General features: G+C 47.6%; 1 protein-coding gene across 1 annotated transcript in view; it reads right to left on the bottom strand.

The window, feature by feature from the left end:
* Positions 1–19302, bottom strand: part of LOC119404827 (1-phosphatidylinositol 4,5-bisphosphate phosphodiesterase delta-4-like) — a 60872-nt gene that overhangs the window by 18413 nt on the left and 23157 nt on the right. Inside the window, 2 exon segments of the mRNA XM_049419029.1 lie at positions 3078–3351; positions 4203–4373. Coding sequence (XP_049274986.1) covers positions 3078–3351; positions 4203–4373 — 445 coding nt within the window.

Raw genomic sequence — 19302 nt, 5'->3', positions numbered from 1 at the left:
AAAACACCATTATTTTCACTCGAATTCATATGCCTACACATGCAACAGGTTCAGGAATATTCATTTAGAGTGCAAATACGGGCCCTTAGCGCTTTTTTTGAAAGTCGCGGACAGAGTTACGAGTACACTTCATAGTTATTTAGCACGCCGTTCAAAGCACAAGTATTGCACGGCACTCGTTTTCTGTGATGCTCCCAAACAAATGGCAGCAAGTTTGCGAGCACTCCACACAAACCCATAAACAAACTTAGCTAGAGCAGTATCGAAAGCATTTGTTTACAATGCAACGTTCCATCGTCTCAACACTCAAAGCACTCTGCCTGCATTATATCTACATCTTCTCTAGGATACTGAACAACTAGCACTCGAAGCATAAATGGTATAATTACCTTCAAACGGCTGCATCGCTGACAATTGGCAGGCAGCATTCCGCACACAATGGGTCGATATATCCGTCTTGTCCCAGGCGTAAACACTTGTCCGGCGTTCGCCTGAAGTCAAAGTCTTCCACAGATGAAGCTGCCGAACACTAATTCGACAAAGTCTAATTTACGCATGCCATGACTGCACGTTCCTTCTGAAAAACAGCACAACTAAGCAGCGCGACCACGGACCACCGAGCACTCGGTAGCTAGCCCTCGTCCCATGTGGTGTACGAAACTAGCATCGCTGTTTTTTCTAAATTTTATGTCTTTGTTATCCAGTTTCTTTCTTCCAATAAATATTGCCGAATTGGCACGAAATAATTCATTTCAGTTTATTTTATATGTAATCTTTATGCTTGATTACTTTACTGCTTCGTTCAATGTATGAGCCTATGAGATACGGAACTAATGTGACGGCAGTCGATGTAGAGAGGCTGCGTTTGTGCAACGGTTTGCGGGTTCGCATGCAGTGACTATTCTGTGGTCCAGACCACAGAATAAAGTGCAGCTTTATTCTTTGTGCGTTGTGCGTTTGTGTCGGCAGCATGTCGGCAGTCTCAGATGGTAGCTCTCGGCACTGGCACTACTCCATTTTTCGTTCTCGTACGGAAGTAACCGCTGTGCTGCACACAAGACTATTAAGCATGGCATGCTCCCAGCGAGACGACGGCAATATTAACACCCCAACGTCAATTGGGCCCGCCTTGGTTGCGCGTATTGTCACCGTGATGGACGTAAAAAGATTGACAACAGCTTTTTAATGTTAGTTGAATGTATTGATGCTAAAACAAGCGTACGCTTGTGTGCAGTGTGTTGCGCATTTGCGCAACGGAATAATCCACGATAATATGATTTTAAAAAATACATATATATCAGGTGAGGTAAGGCTGTATATATTAATGTAATGGGGTTTAAACAACACGAAGAGGATGACGTCTAAACAAGAAAAGATAATTCATTCGCAAACCATGAGATGCAGGGGCGTAGCCAAGGGGGGGGGTTGGGGGGTTCAAACCCCCCCCCCCCCGAAAATTTTTAAATTTTGCTTGCGTATATAGGCGCGCACACACACAAACGCACGCACGAACATACATAAAGTATGGTTGAACCCCCCCCCCCCCAAAAAAAATTTCTGGCTACGCCCCTGATGAGATGCTATTTTCTTATTCTCTCATTGTCCTAGGAATATTACTAGGCCAGTGATGGTACCCTTCTGCGAATAGGACACAAAAAGCTCTTAGATAAAACCCATTCGCTCAAGTGCAGCAATGCTGCATATGCGTTCGAGTTCAATTATCTTTCTTCTTTCACTTTGAAGAACCGTACAACCAGGACAACTGGTCGCACTTCCAGTTAGGGCGCAACTGGGACCACTTGCTTCCAATTTAACTGGTTATGGTTTCCAACTGGGATCAGCTTCTTCCAGTTCAACTGGTCATGGTTCCCGTTGGTGGCCAGTTGAGCTGTAACTGGAACCAGCTGCTAACTGGGACCAGTTGCAACTGGAATTAACTGGGACCAGTTGAGTTGTAACTGGGACCAGCTGCTAACTGGAACCAGTTGCAACTGGAATCAACTGGGACCAGTTGTTTCCCAACTGGAACCATTTGATCCCAGTTGATACCAGTTGAAACCAGTTGGATTCCCAGTTACTCATTTTCACCTGGGTCAATACCACAGCGCACTGCACGTAGGGTGAGATAGCATCTTCTTGCTATCTCGCCTCGCTGAACTTTACACGGACCACCATATCAACGTCGATGGCAAATTTTCACATGGAGAGTCCCTATAGTTGGTATCATAATTAAAGAAAAAAGTTGAAACCATTCCACTACGCAGTGCTGGCGGGCACGCTTCCCGTATCTGCTCTCGTTGGCGTTCTCCATAATTACACTGCTCCTCAGGCATTCTCACAACGCGTGGTCAACCGATACTTGCCATGCACAACCGCGCCAACACACAGCCTACACTTGAATGATGCGGCAAAACACGTACAAAACATGAGTACCACTCCACTAAGGCTTTCTGCACCTCGCATGGTGTTGCAGTGCCTCCAGGATCGGCCCACCTTTGACCCGGCCATCGTAAATGGCAATTGGTGACGTCATGATGACATCATGTTGTCATAAATTTTGCTGAGCAACGACATTGTCGATTGTTCAAAGGTGGGCCGATCCAGGAAGCAATTAGCTCTATTATTACTGTGGAGCTTTAAATAGCACACCTCTTTGATTTTGCGGTGCTTATCCACGAACAGAAAAAACCGACGTGACCACCTCCATGTGAGCGATGACGCCATGTTGTAAATTTTAGCCTGTGACGTCACATGATGACACCGTTATATGACGTCACTTGAAGGAGGTCATGTGGGTTCTTTCTCAGTTTGTGGACGGACGCTGCAAAATCAGAGGCATGCTAGTTACACCTCCGCAGTAAGAATAAAGTGACACCGCTCTATCGGAATCCACGCACCTCTCGTACTCTTGGTCACATCATGTCATACATTTTGATGATCTGTGACATGACATGAGGACGCCATTATGTGACGTCATCGCTCACTCTGAGGAGGTCACATCAGTTCTTTTTAAGTTCACGGACGGACGTCGCAAAATCAGAGAGGTGTGCGACACCGCACTCTGGGAATCCACGCACCTCTCGTACTCTTGGTCCCTGCGTGTGTTCTTGCAGTTGGCCACCAGGTGGCGCAGACCGCGCACCCATAGCTCGCACTCGTTTGGGGTGCGGGCAACCAAGTCGAGAGTCTCGTGCTTAGGTGACAGGATGAGCGAGAAACAGCGGTCCTCTCTCATGTCGACGCTGAAAGGAAGGTAATGCGAGCGAGAGCCACGCTGGTACTTGCGCTCAACGCCGTTGAACACGTCTGTCTTCCAGCCCTGGCGCACCTCCTCGACCTCAAAGATGTCCACTGCGTACATGAGACAGTTGGGCATATATATAAATTCCATTGGAAGTGCTCTTTATACACTGATAGCAGCACACGCGCACAGTTTTGCTTGCGAACATGTGTTAATTTACGAGAAGTGGCCTATGCCTAAACCGTTCAGGTAAGCATGTAAGCAAACGTTGCAGAATGTTACACAGAGGGTGAGCCATTGTATAATAAGCTTCGGTTCACAGAGATTGGAAATAGGTGTGTTGTACTACCTACTTTCTTTTTTCAAGAAAAAAAAGACATTTTCTGCATGTGATCTGGTCAGCAGTAAAGCGATCATGGACAGCAATGTCTGGAAAGGCAATGCCTGGAAAAGCAGAGAGGGCGAGGGGAAGGCAAGGCAGAGAGTTTGTTCACTACTCCGAACTCCTTACAGCAGAGCTGTTAAGCTTTTCATTAGTCCATCCGGCGTAGACAAGAAACTGCCCAGCCTTGTTATACTCAACATGTGCAAAATTCTTGGTGAAAAAAATTCATTGGCAAGGCAGCATTCAAACCCGCGTCCCCACGATCTGAAGGAGAGCGTCGTAACTACTCGGCTATCCAGGCACGCTAGTAGAACATAGCATAGCCTTGTATAGTAAAGTATAAAAAGGGGGTTGGGAAAGGAGAGTTAGGGGGTGGACAGATGTGAGGATGAGGGAAAGGAGGAAAGGAGAACGAGAAGGATAGAGACAGGTGAGGGGGAGGGGGAGGAGGAAGGCAACACAACCAGCCCTGCTGCTTCGTCAGTTTTCGCACCACTATAGTGCGTAGCTACCCCAATTTCTTTTATATATATATATATATAGAAAAGCGCTCGAAATCTCGTGCACTAGGCTGACCGTTCGGCTTCCTGGCGACGAAGAAGGGCTTCCTGGAGCGTCTGTACACGAGGTGCATGTTCTCCAAGAGTAGCTGGTAGCGGCGACGGTAGACCTTTTTGACGGAGCGCACCTTGTAAAGGCGCATGCCCCGGGCCAGGCACTGCAACACATCCTCGATGGCCGCAGACTCTGCGCAGAGTGTATTTTTATGTGCATATGAATTGCACACTTGCATGCATGGAAAAGACACACCCCACACCCTTATCGAGCAGCGTGTTATAGCCAACGTCATATACACCCTAATCATTTTGGCAGTTATGTACACACACACACACACCTTCTACTACATGTGCACCGGCCCATCGATTAGTTTGTTGTATCCGATATTCATAGTAACACTAGAGATAGAAATCCGCAACCTGGCTGATGCGAAACTTGTAAGATAGCAAGACGAATTATTCTAGGCTTTAAACCCACCATAAATGAGGTAATCCTTACCCAGGTGTCCTTACCTGTCTTCGTGCTGTAATTCAGACTAAATAGAATGGAACTTGAGAAGGTAAAATTACAACAGAACAAAGTTTGCGTGACAAGGCATGCTGCGTTCACATCCGTTTTAAGAAGGATGTTATCTTTGACTGGCGGCTTTTCCCAGCAACGCACAACCACATCTAGAAAGAAATGTGGTAGTGAATTGTCTTTCAATATTTATTTTGCTTTTTATGGTACCTTTAGTTTCGAGCCTCGCGCGAACCAAATATTTCTTCGTTATAGCCGATAACGCGGCCGCTCTCGCGTTTTCGGCTTCGTTATAAAAAGAAATAAATGGCAGTGAAATGAAGCTTGACCAACCAAAGTGTGTGTTTAGTTGTTATAAGCGATAATTCGCGATATCAGTGTTCGTTATAGCGAGGTTCTGCTGTTAGCAGGAGCGTTATTACAAGCGCATAAGTGCGCGGTAACACGTTTCTGTTGGCTTATAATATAGGCGACGACATGGTGTCGGCGCTGCGGGAGTCATACAAGATGGCGACCTTCACGCAGTTGCAGCCGGAAAAATGTCACGCTGCTGTCAACCACATCTGCATAACAACCTTCCTACATGCGCAAGCTGTGTATGCGAGGTACGCATGTCTTGCAGGCGACGTCCCAGACACCGTACTGAGGTATCCCTCTATTTTCATACAGCTCCTACGCAGTTGTTCGTGGCAGTCGAAGACGATTACGTAAGGGCCATCGGCTAGCTTTATACGGCATAATTACGTTCAGATAACACGAACGCTTTGGTTACGTAAGTGAAAGTGGAAGAAGTCACACCGTTCCTTATGCATTTGTGCTTATGCATTTGTGCTGCCGACGGTCACTTTTCACGTTTGATAAGGCGTGTAAGGCTTTCGCCTTAATAATGTCATTTTGTTTAGGAACATTATTATTTGTATTTCGGACATTTTCTTTTGCACTATCACGGTGTTACCTAAATTGTCAATTGTATGTGCAACGCATCATTTATGTTTTGCTGTTACTTTGAGAACGTTGTTTGGCATGTACGTGTCTGTGCATTTTTTTTTTCAATGTCCTGGTTTTACTGTGATAAATTTGTGTCCACGTCAGACTAGTGTCGATGTCAGTAGGTGGGTGCCCCTGCGAAAATGGACTTTCAAGGGAAGGGGGGGGGGGGTCCTGCGCAATACTTTTTCAGCATGACCAGAAAACGCTACCGATCGGTAGTCGAGGCTCCTGAGAACACTCGAGCCAAGCATGCACGCGACCTGGAATGTATAATCGCTCGCTTTTCTCTCAACAAATGATGCCATAAAACCAAATGACCGCGCCACAAACCCTAAGTCCACGACCATTGGCTGATTTCAGTATCGTAAGCTGCATAGTTACCGCGGCCGGCGCAGGATGCCGCCACGTGCCCGCGCGCGCACTAGCGATCACACTGAAAGCAAGCCGCGCGTTCGTAAGCCACGTGCGGCTTACGTAAGCCACGCGCTGACGAACGGACGCATCTTCTCGCCTCCTTGTCATCCCCCAGCCTGCGTAGCTTTCAGGGCGCTCGCGGGTACGAGAGGAGAGAGAAAGCGCTTGAAGCGTACGACAAATCCCTGTAACTCCGCTCGTACATGACGGATTCTAAAAATTTTTGCGGCATTCGATTCGTAAGGCAATAAGCTATTTTAATGAAGCCATTTGATGATTACTTGTAAAAGTATTGCAGGGCCCTTTCAATGTCAAAATAAAGTATCTTATTAGCATTTCCTGAGCTCCACGCTTGGTCAGAGCCGCGCCTCTGTATGCAGGAATATATTGTATGGCAGAGTAAACTCACCTTCGAACGTTGGTGTCAGTGCCCCTTTAAGGGCCACGCAGCGTGCGATGGAACGGAAAGACGACATAGACGTAATAGCATGAGATCGGAAGACAACGTGGTAGCAAATATTATAGTTGACATTAAGCACGAACTAAAAAAAAAATTGTTCCAGGCAGTGAAAACCGTGGGACAGCGAAGCTGGTGATGACGATGACTTTCGGTGCAAAACGTCATCAACATCAGACTATTCTTGGGATTGGCCAGCTGGTCCACAGCAAAGAAATTCTGCAGAGCGAACAAGATAAGGACGAGAAGAGAAACGAGAAATCGGAACGAGCGCTGTCCTGTTTTCACGTGTCTCGTCTCGACCTTGTCTTGTACGCGTTGCAGAACTTCGTCGTCATAACTTCGAGCATAATAATCATCATCATTTTGTTTTAGTTCATTATTCACTCCCCCTTCTGGTCTCGTGACCTTCGTGACGCCTAATACTACTACTACTACTACTACTACTGCTGCTGCTGCTGCTGCTGCTGCTGCTGCTGCTGCTGCTGCTGCTGCTACTACGACGACGGCGGCGGCGGCGGCGCTTCAGGATAGTCTAAGCTAGAGTTACTGTATATGCTAAGGTAGCATATACAGTGACTCTAGTCTAAGCCAGAGCCGTATATTCCCAATATACGGCTCTGGTCTAAGCTAGAGTTACTGTATATGCTACTGTATATGCTGTGTATGCTAGAGTCACTGTATATGCTAGGTAGCATATACAGTGACTCTAGTCTAAGCCAGCTTAAGCTGTAAAACGAGGGACCTGGGCCAGCCACGTAATGCATACATAAACCATAGGCGTGCGCAGGGTTCCCCATCAGGGGGGCAAAGGTTCATCGCAGCGCCCCCCCCCCCAACCCTACTAAGTCAATATCTGGGACAGATTTTGCGCCCCCCCCCCTCTTAGGTGACTAGAAGGGTCAATATGTACGGGGCAGATTTTGCGCCCCCCCCGCTCTCAGGTGATTAGGGGGGGGGGGGGCCGCCCCACCCGGCCCCACGTGCGCACTCCTATGCATATAACGGTTGTTCAGTTTGAGCAAGGAAATGGAGGAATGAGAACGAAGTCGAGGAGGACAGGAACTTAGGAGGGGTGATAAAAATAAAGGGGCCACGACACGGCCACCCAACAATTTGCGGTTTCCAGCGAAAAGTAGATGCAGTGGGTCTATTGTGCCTGTACATGTGTGAAAAATGGACTGTAAAGGAATGCCGGCAAAAACCTCGCCTAGCGTCGGCGACCGTCATTTTGTCATGGCGTGTGTGACGTCATGTGCTGCACATGAGCGGAGTCGTCGTCTTCTATCAAAGTTTCAGCCGCTGTAAATTGTTCAATTTCAATGCCAAGTTGAAGAAAGCTGAAATAGCTACGTTGCACGCGCAGCTGACCACGGAACCAAATCGTTCGCCGGAACGCAGACGCTCGTAAAGCAAGCAGCTGGTTACGTCACGGCTCGCGCGAGTGCGTCAGTGTTGCCCGACTCCTAGGCTGCTCGCCTGTTTATAAAAATACTCAATTACAAATTAATTGCACGACCAAATGCACTACAATTTCGCCAGCTTGTTTGTGAACGCGCAAGGATTAACCAACATAACACAGATTATGATCGAAGATTGGGTGTCATGATCTCCTTAAGAAGTTCGCGGGAACAAAATGGAATCTCGCGCAAGACTGCGTAAATTGGTGATCATTGGCCGGAAAGGCCTCCGTCCTGCAGTGCGCACAGAATAGGCCGGTGATGATTAATGCCATTTAAGGGAAGTGTGCCGCACGGGCTCGCTTTGAAACGCTATGTGGCGTTCTGCTGCAAACCACGAAGTCGGGGAATCGATTCCGGCGGCTTTGATGAAAGCCACAGTCAAGTCTGAAAGTATGAACGGGTCAGGGGCGTAGCCAAGGGGGGGGGGGGGGGGGTTCAGCCCCCCCCCCCCCGAAATTTTTCAGTCTTGCTTGCGTATATATACACGCACACATACAAACGCACGCACGAACATACACAAAGTATGGTTGAACCCCCCCCCCCCCGAAAAAAATTTCTGGCTACGCCCCTGGAACGGGTTTATCGTGTCATTTCTGCAGTCGTCAAGCAAAGAGAAATGAAAAAAAAAGAAAAGAAAAACTCGGATAACAGAAAAGGTAGCAACAAGACGGCGAGATAGGCTAGTTGGTGAACATTCATGTTTAATGCAAAAGCTTTTAATTAAGCCCACGAAAAAGGAGGACAGTCACGTTCTTAGTTCTTTTGTCCTCGTTTCTCGTGCGTTTAAAAGCTTTTGCTTTAAACAAGAAAAGGTTGGTTGTTTTATGGGCTTTAACGTCTCAAAGCGACTCTGGCTATGAGAGGCGCCGCAGTGGAGGGCTCCCGATAATTTCGACCACACGTGGTTCTAAATCTAAGTGCGCGGACCTCCCTGAAAGCTTCCCCTAAGTGCGACCACCACTGCCGGGATCAAAGCCACGCCTTTCGGGTCATGATGGGTAGATACCGCGGGACACGCGGCATCTACCCAGCGCACATCCTCTAAGGTGCCATATTCCTTATGCGGAGTAACTGCTCGCGCGACGCGGCGGGATTGGTGGTATTCTGGATGAACGTTCCCAGGGAGAAGTTTGAGGATAAGCGCGGCGCGCATGGCACGAGGGAGCGAGACTAATTCTGAAGTATGTGCTGAAATACGGATTCCAAGCGAATCCAGTATGTGCCGCCCTGTTTCGGACCCAGTCAGGCGAAGGTACTGCGATTGTATATATGCATCTATCAGTTCTTGCATTGTGCTGTGCGTTCAGTGGTTTAGGAGCCTATCCGTGCTAGTATTTTTGGAGAGATTAAGCGCTGCTTTGGTAGCCATACGGATTAGAGCGTTAATTTTGTCTTTATCTGTGCAGGACAGGTTCAAGTAAGGAGAGGCATATAGAATGCTACTAAGTACAAAGGCATGTAGCACCTTGAGGTTATCTGCTTCATCTAGACCTGCATGCGCGTGAATTTGACACCCTTCTAAGAAGCTGGATGACGGAGTAAGTAGACTGCCTTAGTGCCTTCAGAGTAATGTTTTTTCCCGTGTCCTGCAAGTACAGACCAACGATTCGGAGGGTAGGGGTTTGCGGTATGGGAGTGTAATGCAAATAAATTGTGATTGGGGCCGTAGGGACACGGCGCGGTCGGAGTATGAGGAGTGCCGACTTTCAGGGGGAGCATTCAAGGCCGATGCTTGCCGCGTGTGTAACGTGTGTTCGTGTTGTAAGAGTGCCGATGGACATTTTCAATGTCATGAAGGAACTCTAAAGATTATTCTCGCCCGTGTGAAGGTGAATAGCAAGTGCGAAATTTGGGAAGAACACAAAAGATGTCTTAATGTTAACGGTGCTCTCGAAATGTTGGACCTGACATCACGATCGATCGTGACACTTCTGCGCCTGCCCGTGTCGACCACTTGACCTCGTCTGGTCTGCGCGACCAGACGACGTCAAGTCAGACGAGGTCAGCGCCGTCGTGGCGCAACATTTGCCGACGTCGCGTATCAACAAGGCTGGATATGACCGTGTTGATCGCCTAAAATAAAATGAAAATAATATAACAACGTGCATTTTCAGACAAAAAAAAAAAAAGCTTAGGCGCTTCGCATTTAAGTTTAACGCGCCCGAATAAGCTCGCATTAAATCGGTTTAGACAAGTTCGATGTCAAATCAAATATTTATTTCATATTATATGTACAGATAGCAAAAACTTGTCGGACCTGTAGCCAAAGGCCACCTGAAGGTCAGATAAAAAAAAAATCCTAGCACAACAGGGAATAAAAAAGAAACTGGCAGTAGTAATAATTGCATAGACAAAAATGTCAATGTTGATTTCTCAAATCAAATGAACCAAAAACTGGCATACATCAAAGTCAAAGGACAAGGTAGGGGCTACATACGGATACAGCAAGATAGCTAACTCATTTCTAGGTTGTGCGATATTGTGAATATCTTATACATTTTCAAGAAAATATGCAGTACAAGTAGCGGTCAAACCTGAATTAGTCGACAAGACATATCTTCCGCACTACAGTACGTACATAATGAGAAAAACCGGATAATCATTACCTTTTTGTTTCATTATACAACACTATCGCTTGTACTCGTGCCTGAAAACTATCGTAAATGATTCTCGATAAACCTTGAGCTTTGGTAGCCAAAGATATGTTGCGCATTAAAAAGACAATGTTGGTCCTGCAGAAGACGTTAGCCAAGTCAACGCTAGACAACATCTATCATTTAGTAGCCTTAGCAACGCTGTCCGCTTCTCCCTCCGCCTGGGAAAACGGAAAAGCTATACGCGTCTGTCAAGGAAGAAATTGGCTTGATTGAACACTGCATACATGTCCTCAAACACACACACACACACACACACACACACACACACACACACACACACACACACACACACACACACACACACACACACACACACACACACACACGGCTCTGCGCTGGCTTCGTTAATTGCTAATGACGTGGAAGGTTGCGTGCGCCTAATCACGTTACACGCGCTGACAACAGAGCTTCCGAGTGACCTTGCGAACACGTCGTTCGCTTCTTTTTTATCTTCCCGCCTGGGCGTGTGAAGCCGTGTTGTGTACAGCGCCAGAGTAGAAAAAGCACATTTGCCTGCGTTCGCAACCTTTATAAAATTGCCCTCCATACTGCGCGGAAGTCACGCAAGTGCAATGGTATAGACGTTTCGAGAGGAAAATTACGCGTGAGATAACAAGACGAAATACGTGTATTTTGTATGATGCAGGAGACGCACATACAGCAGACCCTGATGAATATATGCCGCGCTTGCTACCTGTGAAACTTGCAGCCAGAGGCGTATGACGGTTTAGGATTCCCATTAGTCAGGGAGGTGTGGAGGGGAGAGAGGTTGGGGGAGGGGGGATAGAACTGACTAACTGCGCTTCCTGGACTGAGAGTGAGGTACACAAAATAAATCTCATTTATCAAAATTTAGAAGATAGTTTGTGCAAGGTTCATTTCAGCATTATACTGCATGTGTAGAACAAAATGATGCCGCTAATTAAACGTGCAAGGTATGCGGACCGAAAGAAAGGAGGGGGAGGGGGCGCCTCCTCTGCCATAACTGACGTTTCGGCTTTTTATATTGCGCCGATTTTCGTGCACCCGAGAAGGCATCCGCCGAAGTATCTTACATTGATCGAACATTGAGCGATACAGGGATCAACGAGCACGTGAGATTTATGAGGCATTTTGCATTGACAAAAACGGTGATATGTGCGTGAGTGTGCCTTCGTTAGCGCTCCTCACCAGGGAAATTGCCTATCTGTCTATTGGATGATGGTCTTATTTTTTTTTTTCAGAAGCTTTCATAGAATTCGTGAACAAAGTTCCACGTCACTGTTCTCCTATCCTTCCTTTCATGTTGCGTGTGCCAACGTTTACTAGAACAAACTCAGTTTAAAAGCTCCGCCGGAGAGGCGGTCCACGTGGCGGTCGTGAGAACTAGTGGCGCTGCAGTCACGTCTAGCTCCCGCGGCTGGCGCTTGTGATCCGCGCCGCCGGTGTACGAGCGCACGTGGGTTAAAGCGTCGTCTGCGCTGTGTAAGCTCGTCATTTTTGCGACTGTTCTTGACCAGGCTTAGCGTCTTGTACGAAGACACGTGCATGATGTACGAAGCGTAACGAGGGCGAACAGATTCACAGTGCGGTATGCCGGCTTGCTTTGCGCCGGGCTGCAAGAGCGGGTACCGCAACGACGACTCCGCTTCACGACACTTCGGACCTCCAAAAGACCCTACGCCATTCAAGCTTTGCATCGCAAAGATAGAAAGCTTACTGCGAAATGTAAGGTCTGTGACGTTCATTTTCAGAGTGACGACACTGTAAAGCACTATCGTCGTGTCGTTGCGGGACAAGAAGTTTTGATCTCACGTGGAAAGTGGGAACTCGCGCCAGGTGCCGTGCCGCGCTTGTTCCCAGCATTTCCACCCCACATTTCAAAGCCAAAATGTTCGGGGTTTAGGCGCAAATCACCCCCCCCCCCCCCCCAAAACGCACGGCGTCCCGCGAAAGCCCGGAGCCCAATTTGGAGGAGCCGCCAGAAATAGAACAGCAAAACGAAAGGCAGGCGATTACCTATATACGCTACCGAGACTGAGAGTTGCATCACACTAACATTCGATCAGTTGTCAGCTGTCGCTATGCCTTCAAAGTAGTGGATTTTCGAGAGATTTTACGACGAGGTATTGAACAAGATGTGCGGAATATTTTACACTCGCCGGCTCGGGAACGGGCTGCTCAGCGCAAAAATTTCACACGGTACACATAGAAAAGACGATGACCAGCGCTGGTCCTCGTCTTTTCTATGTGTACCGTGTCAAATTTCTTGCGCTGAGCAGTTTAATAATGGAATACCAACTAGCCCAATCCCACACTTTGCTTCGGGAACGGAGACTTACTTGTGCAAAAGATAATTGTAGTTGACGAGCAGTTTAACTGCGTAGTAAAAAAACGGCTGTCGTACCGTGTAAGAAGTGCTGCGGGCATGGAACACCTGCTCGGTGAAGTTGAAAAATTGAAGTTGAATACTGACGACTCTTCTAGCGACAGAGTACGCGCGAATAACTGCTCGGTGCTCACATCACCGCCGCTCTGTTCGAACTGTTTAAGGCACCGTAGAGGGATGCGACGTAGAAAGATGAGACACCGAAAATACAACTATCCGCTGAAAAAATTGCTCAGAGACGACATCTATTCGATGTCATCGCACACTGGGATTTCATTTACCGAGTTCTCGTAAAATTTTCCGATTTTGGGTCAGTATCCCTTTAACCGTCGCGAAAACGTGTCTTGTAAACATTGCAAAGCATTGGTGATGTTTTTCCAGAAAGTTTTTTTCAATATATTGTAGGAACATGAGTACTGTTTTTCTAGAACGTTTTTGTATCTCGAGTAAGTACGCTTCTTTGTGTACACTATAAAGGCTTTTACAAACGTGTTGGGTTGTTCTTGGTTTAGATAAGACGGCAGCGGCTAAAATTGTGGTGGTAGTTATAAAAATTACGCTGAAAACCCTCATTCGCTTAGAAACTCTTATGCTCGGAAGTTAAGCGCAATGTAGACAGCTCAAATGTTGTCACGGGGTCGTGACGTCGACGAAGGCAGCAGTCAGCAGGTCCGAGACGAAACTTTATTTTGGCCGAACTTGTGGCCGGGAAACTGAAAGTCAAACTACAGCAATACACTGATAGCGGCGAACAGAGCGTCGACCATCGATCAACTGACAAGCGGTCGAGCGCGTCGGCTTTTATACAGGCGCTATCGAACTTTCCAGCGATATCGCTGGTGGCGGCGTTATCTCTCGACAAAGCTGGAACATTCGCGTGCATCGCGAAATCTTACCAAAACGATCTACTGCAATCGCGAAGCTTCTCGAACACTGCTTCGCGGACAGCGTCGAGCGTTGATAACCGTCCTTGCTGGTCAAATCAGAATACATCAAAATAAAACAAGAAGTGGGCGTGGCAATATAGACTGAATATCGATTCTTAGCCAGTCAATGAACAACGCACGTGGGCCAATGCATACAGACGACCTTATGCATATCCACCTAAGTATCCACCTAACTAGTACAAAAAAAAGTTGCCGCGCAGTTGCCGCGAGCAACTGCGCGGCGGACCGCAGCGTTATGCCGTGGCAGCAGACGACGCGCCGATAGTGGCGCAAGACGGAACTGCAGCGCCGCTAGTTCTCGCGACCGCCGTTCGGACCACCCTCCTCCGCTGGCGGAGATACGGAGCTCTGAAACTGAGTTTGTTCTAGTAACGTTGGCGTGTGCTATATATATATACCCCCATGTACGGAATAAAACCTTGGTTGTAAGTCAGCGCTTGGTCCGTCTCTTTCACTGTCCCGTGTGTCGCGCTGTTTCTCGTATCGTTGTGCTATGAGGTCTTGAACGGTAATGAGGTGTTCACCCTAGATGCAGACAACCCTGTTCCTTGTACACTATCATCGTCATGCGCACTTTCTCTCTCTCCTTTTCCTTCTCCCTTTTCCCTCGGCAGAGCAGCAGCTAGGTAGCCGTATTCTGAGACGATAACCTTCGGCGACAGTGTCGCTTTGCGTGACGTAGCATCTGGACTGTCCAATGATTGAAGCGACTACTTGGCCGCCTTTCCTCAACCAACCAATCAGCGCGCCGTGAAGGCGATCTCTCCGAAAAGTGGTTCTCTCGGAGTGCGGTCCCTCGCCAGTGGCACACCTCGTCCAGCCGGCCTCTACTTGTATTAAAGAGCTCTCTCTCTCTCTCTCTCTCTCTGTTATCTTCAGTGTTTCCTGCATCTTCTAGTATCCGCTCGTCCAGTGAGCTACCTGTCAGTATACAGAAGAGCTCGCCTTGTAGTGTATAACATGTTATACACTACAAGGCTACAAGACGCCGTGTATTGCGACGTTTCAGAGAAGTCGCCCGGTGTCTTTTCATTTGCTTAAGACGACTCGAAGCATCACATGATGACGTCATCATGTGATGTCGCACGACGTCACATCACGTGATGTCACTATGACGTCGCATAACGCGACGTCATATGTGACGTCATCGCGGGGTGATGATTCTTTGCATAACTGTGACGCCCACGGTCACATTTTGCGTTTGAGGAGGCACCTAAGGCTTTCGCCTTAAGCCATGAGGCTCTTTAACGCAGTCCAGTCCATTCCATTCTGGTCGGAAGATGGTCCGACAATCCAACTCGCTACAGCAAAGAAGAGTCGTTCTCGAGATCTTCGATATGTCAACACGTCTGCACAGACGCGTATGTGTATACAATTCGCTGTAGTCTGCCGCGCATGCGAACGCTATGATAGTTCAGAGCAGCCGCAGCCGCGCGCTCTTTTGTCACTGGCACGATGACGGGATGTGCGTGCTATAAGGCTATTTTCCTATTGTCTGCCGCGCCGCCGGCCCTGTTGCTTTTGCTGCGTGGGCCAGACGCGCCGCGTCTGCGAAGGACAGCTGGTGGAAAGGCTGCGGGACGTAGGAGAGAAGACAGACGCTATACGTCGAGGCATGTTTACCAGCTCAACATTATTATGTGACAAAGGGAGCACAGGGGCCTCCGACAAACGAAGTTGCATGTTCTAATAGAGCGGGGGCGTGTTTTGTGCATTGCGTAGATAAACCTAAAACGTTGAGCGAATTGGTGCATAGGATAGCTTAACGAAATATTTTTGGCGCAACTGAGAACGAAGAAGAAAAATGATTGAAGACAGGATAGGGCGCCTGCCTTCTCTCGTTTTCTTGCATTGTTCTCAGCTGCGATATTAATGTTTCGTTAAAATTAACTTAATATTCCTTCACGTGCGGCTACACCCGGCCTGCGAAAAAGGATATTAAAAGGTCTTTTTCGGGACATACGGCGGCACTTGCGGTGGTCCAGTGTTTCTACAGTATCTCTAGGCCGCCGCTTGCATGGTGATATACACGCTATACAATTCGAGCGAGCTCTTATAGTTTCAGCGAGGCTCAGCGAATGGTTAGAAAAAAATTTACGCATTGACACCCGAAGACACAAGAAAGAGCATTAAAGATAAACCCTTGACGTTCACCTCTCAAATAGCCGGAGATAAGCGTGTGAGTGAAATAGCTATCGATTTAACATATCTCAGAGCGCCTTTGTTTGTAAAAAAAATTGTTTTATTCATTGATGATTGATTGATAGCTTAGCTGGTAAGGCGTGGCGCTGCTAAGCTCGAAAACGCCGGTTCGATCCCCGGCCACGGCAGCAGCATTTCAGTGGGAGCGAAATCCGAGTGTTCTTAGATATGAATGCTCGTTACACACAAACCCCAGCGGTCAAAAATCATTCCGCAGTACCCAACTACGGCGCGTCTCGTAATCGTATCGTGGTTTTGACTCGTAACCCCAGGGTTTACATCTGATGTTACAACAGCAACCCGTGTTTTCGAGCTGTGCTATAGTTCAGCTCACGGGTACGCCCTATCGATCAGCTCCAAGTCGGAACTGTTGTTCATTCACAAAGTGTTCGCATATCATTCAAACTGGTATGTACTTAATTACTGTTGGGCTAGTTATAATTAGTAATGTTAGTTTATGGGCTCAGCACGTATCAGAAACGAGGAGGACTCAGAGCAGCGTTTACTTTGGTTTTTTTAATGTTCTGTGTCGTCTTTAATTTGTTTCATGATGTGCACTGACGTAAGTTATCATAATCTATAATAATGCGCAGTGATGGGCGAGTATCCCCGAGGGTATGTAACAGAGCACAGAAAAACGACACAGACAGGACTAGCGTCAAGGACGAGCATGCAGAATATAGACAGGGGTTTTTTTTTTCTCTCTCCAAAGACAATACGGAACATTTTTAAACCGCCTGTGACAGTAGCTGTAGTCGCTGAGATCGATCACTTTAAGCGGCGGATATTATCTGCGTGAGAAATGCAAGTAAATAATCGGCAAATTAATAATTAGCAATTGTTTAATTACTGCAGAGCATACATTGCAATTTAGGATATTCGCCGCTCATGATTTTCGAAGGCGTATCCGCTTTAAACGAATTTTTCAGAGTGATATGAGTTGTGATCCAAAGGAATACGTTGGCGTTCTAGGTAGTTTTGTGCTACGACACTCAGACGCACGCAAACACACACACACATATACACACGGCGCACATCTCGAAATCCGAGCCGTTCACCCTCAGATATATAAAGTGGGTATGTCTTGCAATTATTTAAATGTAATAAGTTATCTCAGTCATTTAGCCACTTGTGTAGTTTTTTGCGTGTAACTTTTAGTGCAAGTCATGCTGCTTGCACTAATCGAGGACAAGTACTATAATTACGCTATTTGTCGCAGCCGATATGAAAAAAAAAAAAAACATAATTCTGTATTGTCTAAAAACACGCCTTATAAATTTCCCGCCTGCACTTCACTTCCGGTTGTAGTCTACCACGGGATGGCCTCTCAGAGACTTCGTGGACATCTTACCAGGGGCGGATACAGCCTTTTTCCGAGTTCGTGTGTGTGTGTGTGTGTGTGTGTGTGTGTGTGTGTGTGTGTGTGTGTGTGTGTGTGTGTGTGTGTGTGGTGTGTGTGTGTGTGTGTGTGTGTGTGTGTGTGTGTGTGTGTGTGTGTGTGTGTGTGTGTGTGTGTGTGTGTGTGTGTGTGTGTGTGTGTGTGTGTGTGTGTGTGTGTGTGTGTGTGTGGGCGGGGGGAGGGGGTTTTCACTTTATGGGAAGTCTGATACCTGGAGCTAACTAACAGTCAAAGAATAGGGGGCAGAGTGGGCCAGAACATCCGAGCACCCATTCGGCGTCTCCCCGTGCTCATGCCCCTTGACAAAAAGTGGACGAAAAAAGGCGCCGGTTGATGACGATGACGTTGATAATACTAATCTGTCAAACTTCTTCGCTAACAACTCAGGGCGGACCCTCCAGTCCGGGGCTGCCGTTGGCTTTCCCAAAGCTCCGATGGCCCGGCCCGCTAGCCACCCCTCACAGTCGGCAACCGGGTTGAGCATTGTGACCTCCCGTTGCGCTAAGTTTCTGTTCGTGTTTGCGATTCTTCTGTAGTGAGGCGTTGTCTGTGCAGAACCATGTGGCGTGCAGGAGGTCGCCTTTGCCGGAAGACACGCCGCGTCGTGTGCATGTGTGTCGGTTGAGAGACGAAGATGCGACGGAGCTTCGATGTACGGAGGGTCTGGCAGGGGGCGTTGGATTTGCTGCACATTTTTTTTTTTTTATTGCGCCGATAAACAGGAAGTCTTTTGTTGGCCGAGTAAGTCGATAGGGCGATACCCGATCCTCTAGCGATCACGCGAACGCCATGCACGCAGGCGCGATGCGCGCACGATGCGGGTATACAGGCGCGTACGTGTTCGCTGCGCGGGGAGGGTTCACAGTTTACATTTTCCCGTCAGTCGTCGCGTTACTTCGTTGTGAGGAGGAAATGACGCTCGCTCGGTCCACATCGCTCTTTTTTACCCGCAAGGAAATTCTCGCGCGGCGAGGTTGCGTGGAAGATGAAGACCACGTCAAACTGCCACGTTATTTTTCGCTGCTCAACAAAAGAAATAGGCTCAAATGCGAGTAAACGCCTCGTTGCCTATAGAATTTTTCACAGACTGCTCCCTGGGCGCCACCATAATCCTCTATGGGTTGTGCTAAATAGACATGCCGAAGCTGTGACGTCAGCCTTTGCGCTCCCGTGCCACAGCCCAGCATGGCGGCGTTTTTTCTCATCTGTAAAAAAGGTCCATATCCGAATGGTTCGTTAGTTGTTTTATGGACTTTACTTTCCAAAGCAACTCAGACTATGTGAGACGCGGCTCTCAGACGCCGTAATAGTGGAGGGCTCAGGAAACTTCAACCACCTGGGGGTTCTTTAACGTGCACCTTATAATAATCTAAGTACACGGGCCTCTAGCATTTCGCCTCCATCGAAATGCGAGCGCCGCGGACGGGAGTCTAACATATTCCATGCAGGTAGTTTTTTAGTCAACTTAATCTCGCACAAGAGTTTTCAAGTGTTCAAACTAGGGTTTCTGACTTTCTGTGTACATTAGTATAAATTTTTATCTTACCACGTACATCGCACATTGTATACCGTAGATTAAAAGAAGGCTATTGCATACGCACAACCTTGCATTGAAGGTATCTTTCCCTCTATTTCTCTCATCATTTTTTTTTTCGCATCAAGACAAGTTTGCATATTGAGGAATGTGTACTGCAGTATTGCT

Source organism: Rhipicephalus sanguineus, chromosome 9 (assembly GCF_013339695.2).
Source record: "Rhipicephalus sanguineus isolate Rsan-2018 chromosome 9, BIME_Rsan_1.4, whole genome shotgun sequence".
Classification (NCBI taxonomy): Eukaryota; Metazoa; Arthropoda; class Arachnida; order Ixodida; family Ixodidae; genus Rhipicephalus; species Rhipicephalus sanguineus.
The sequence above is the reverse complement of the archived record's forward strand: the minus strand, read 5'-3'. Positions and strand labels throughout refer to the sequence as shown.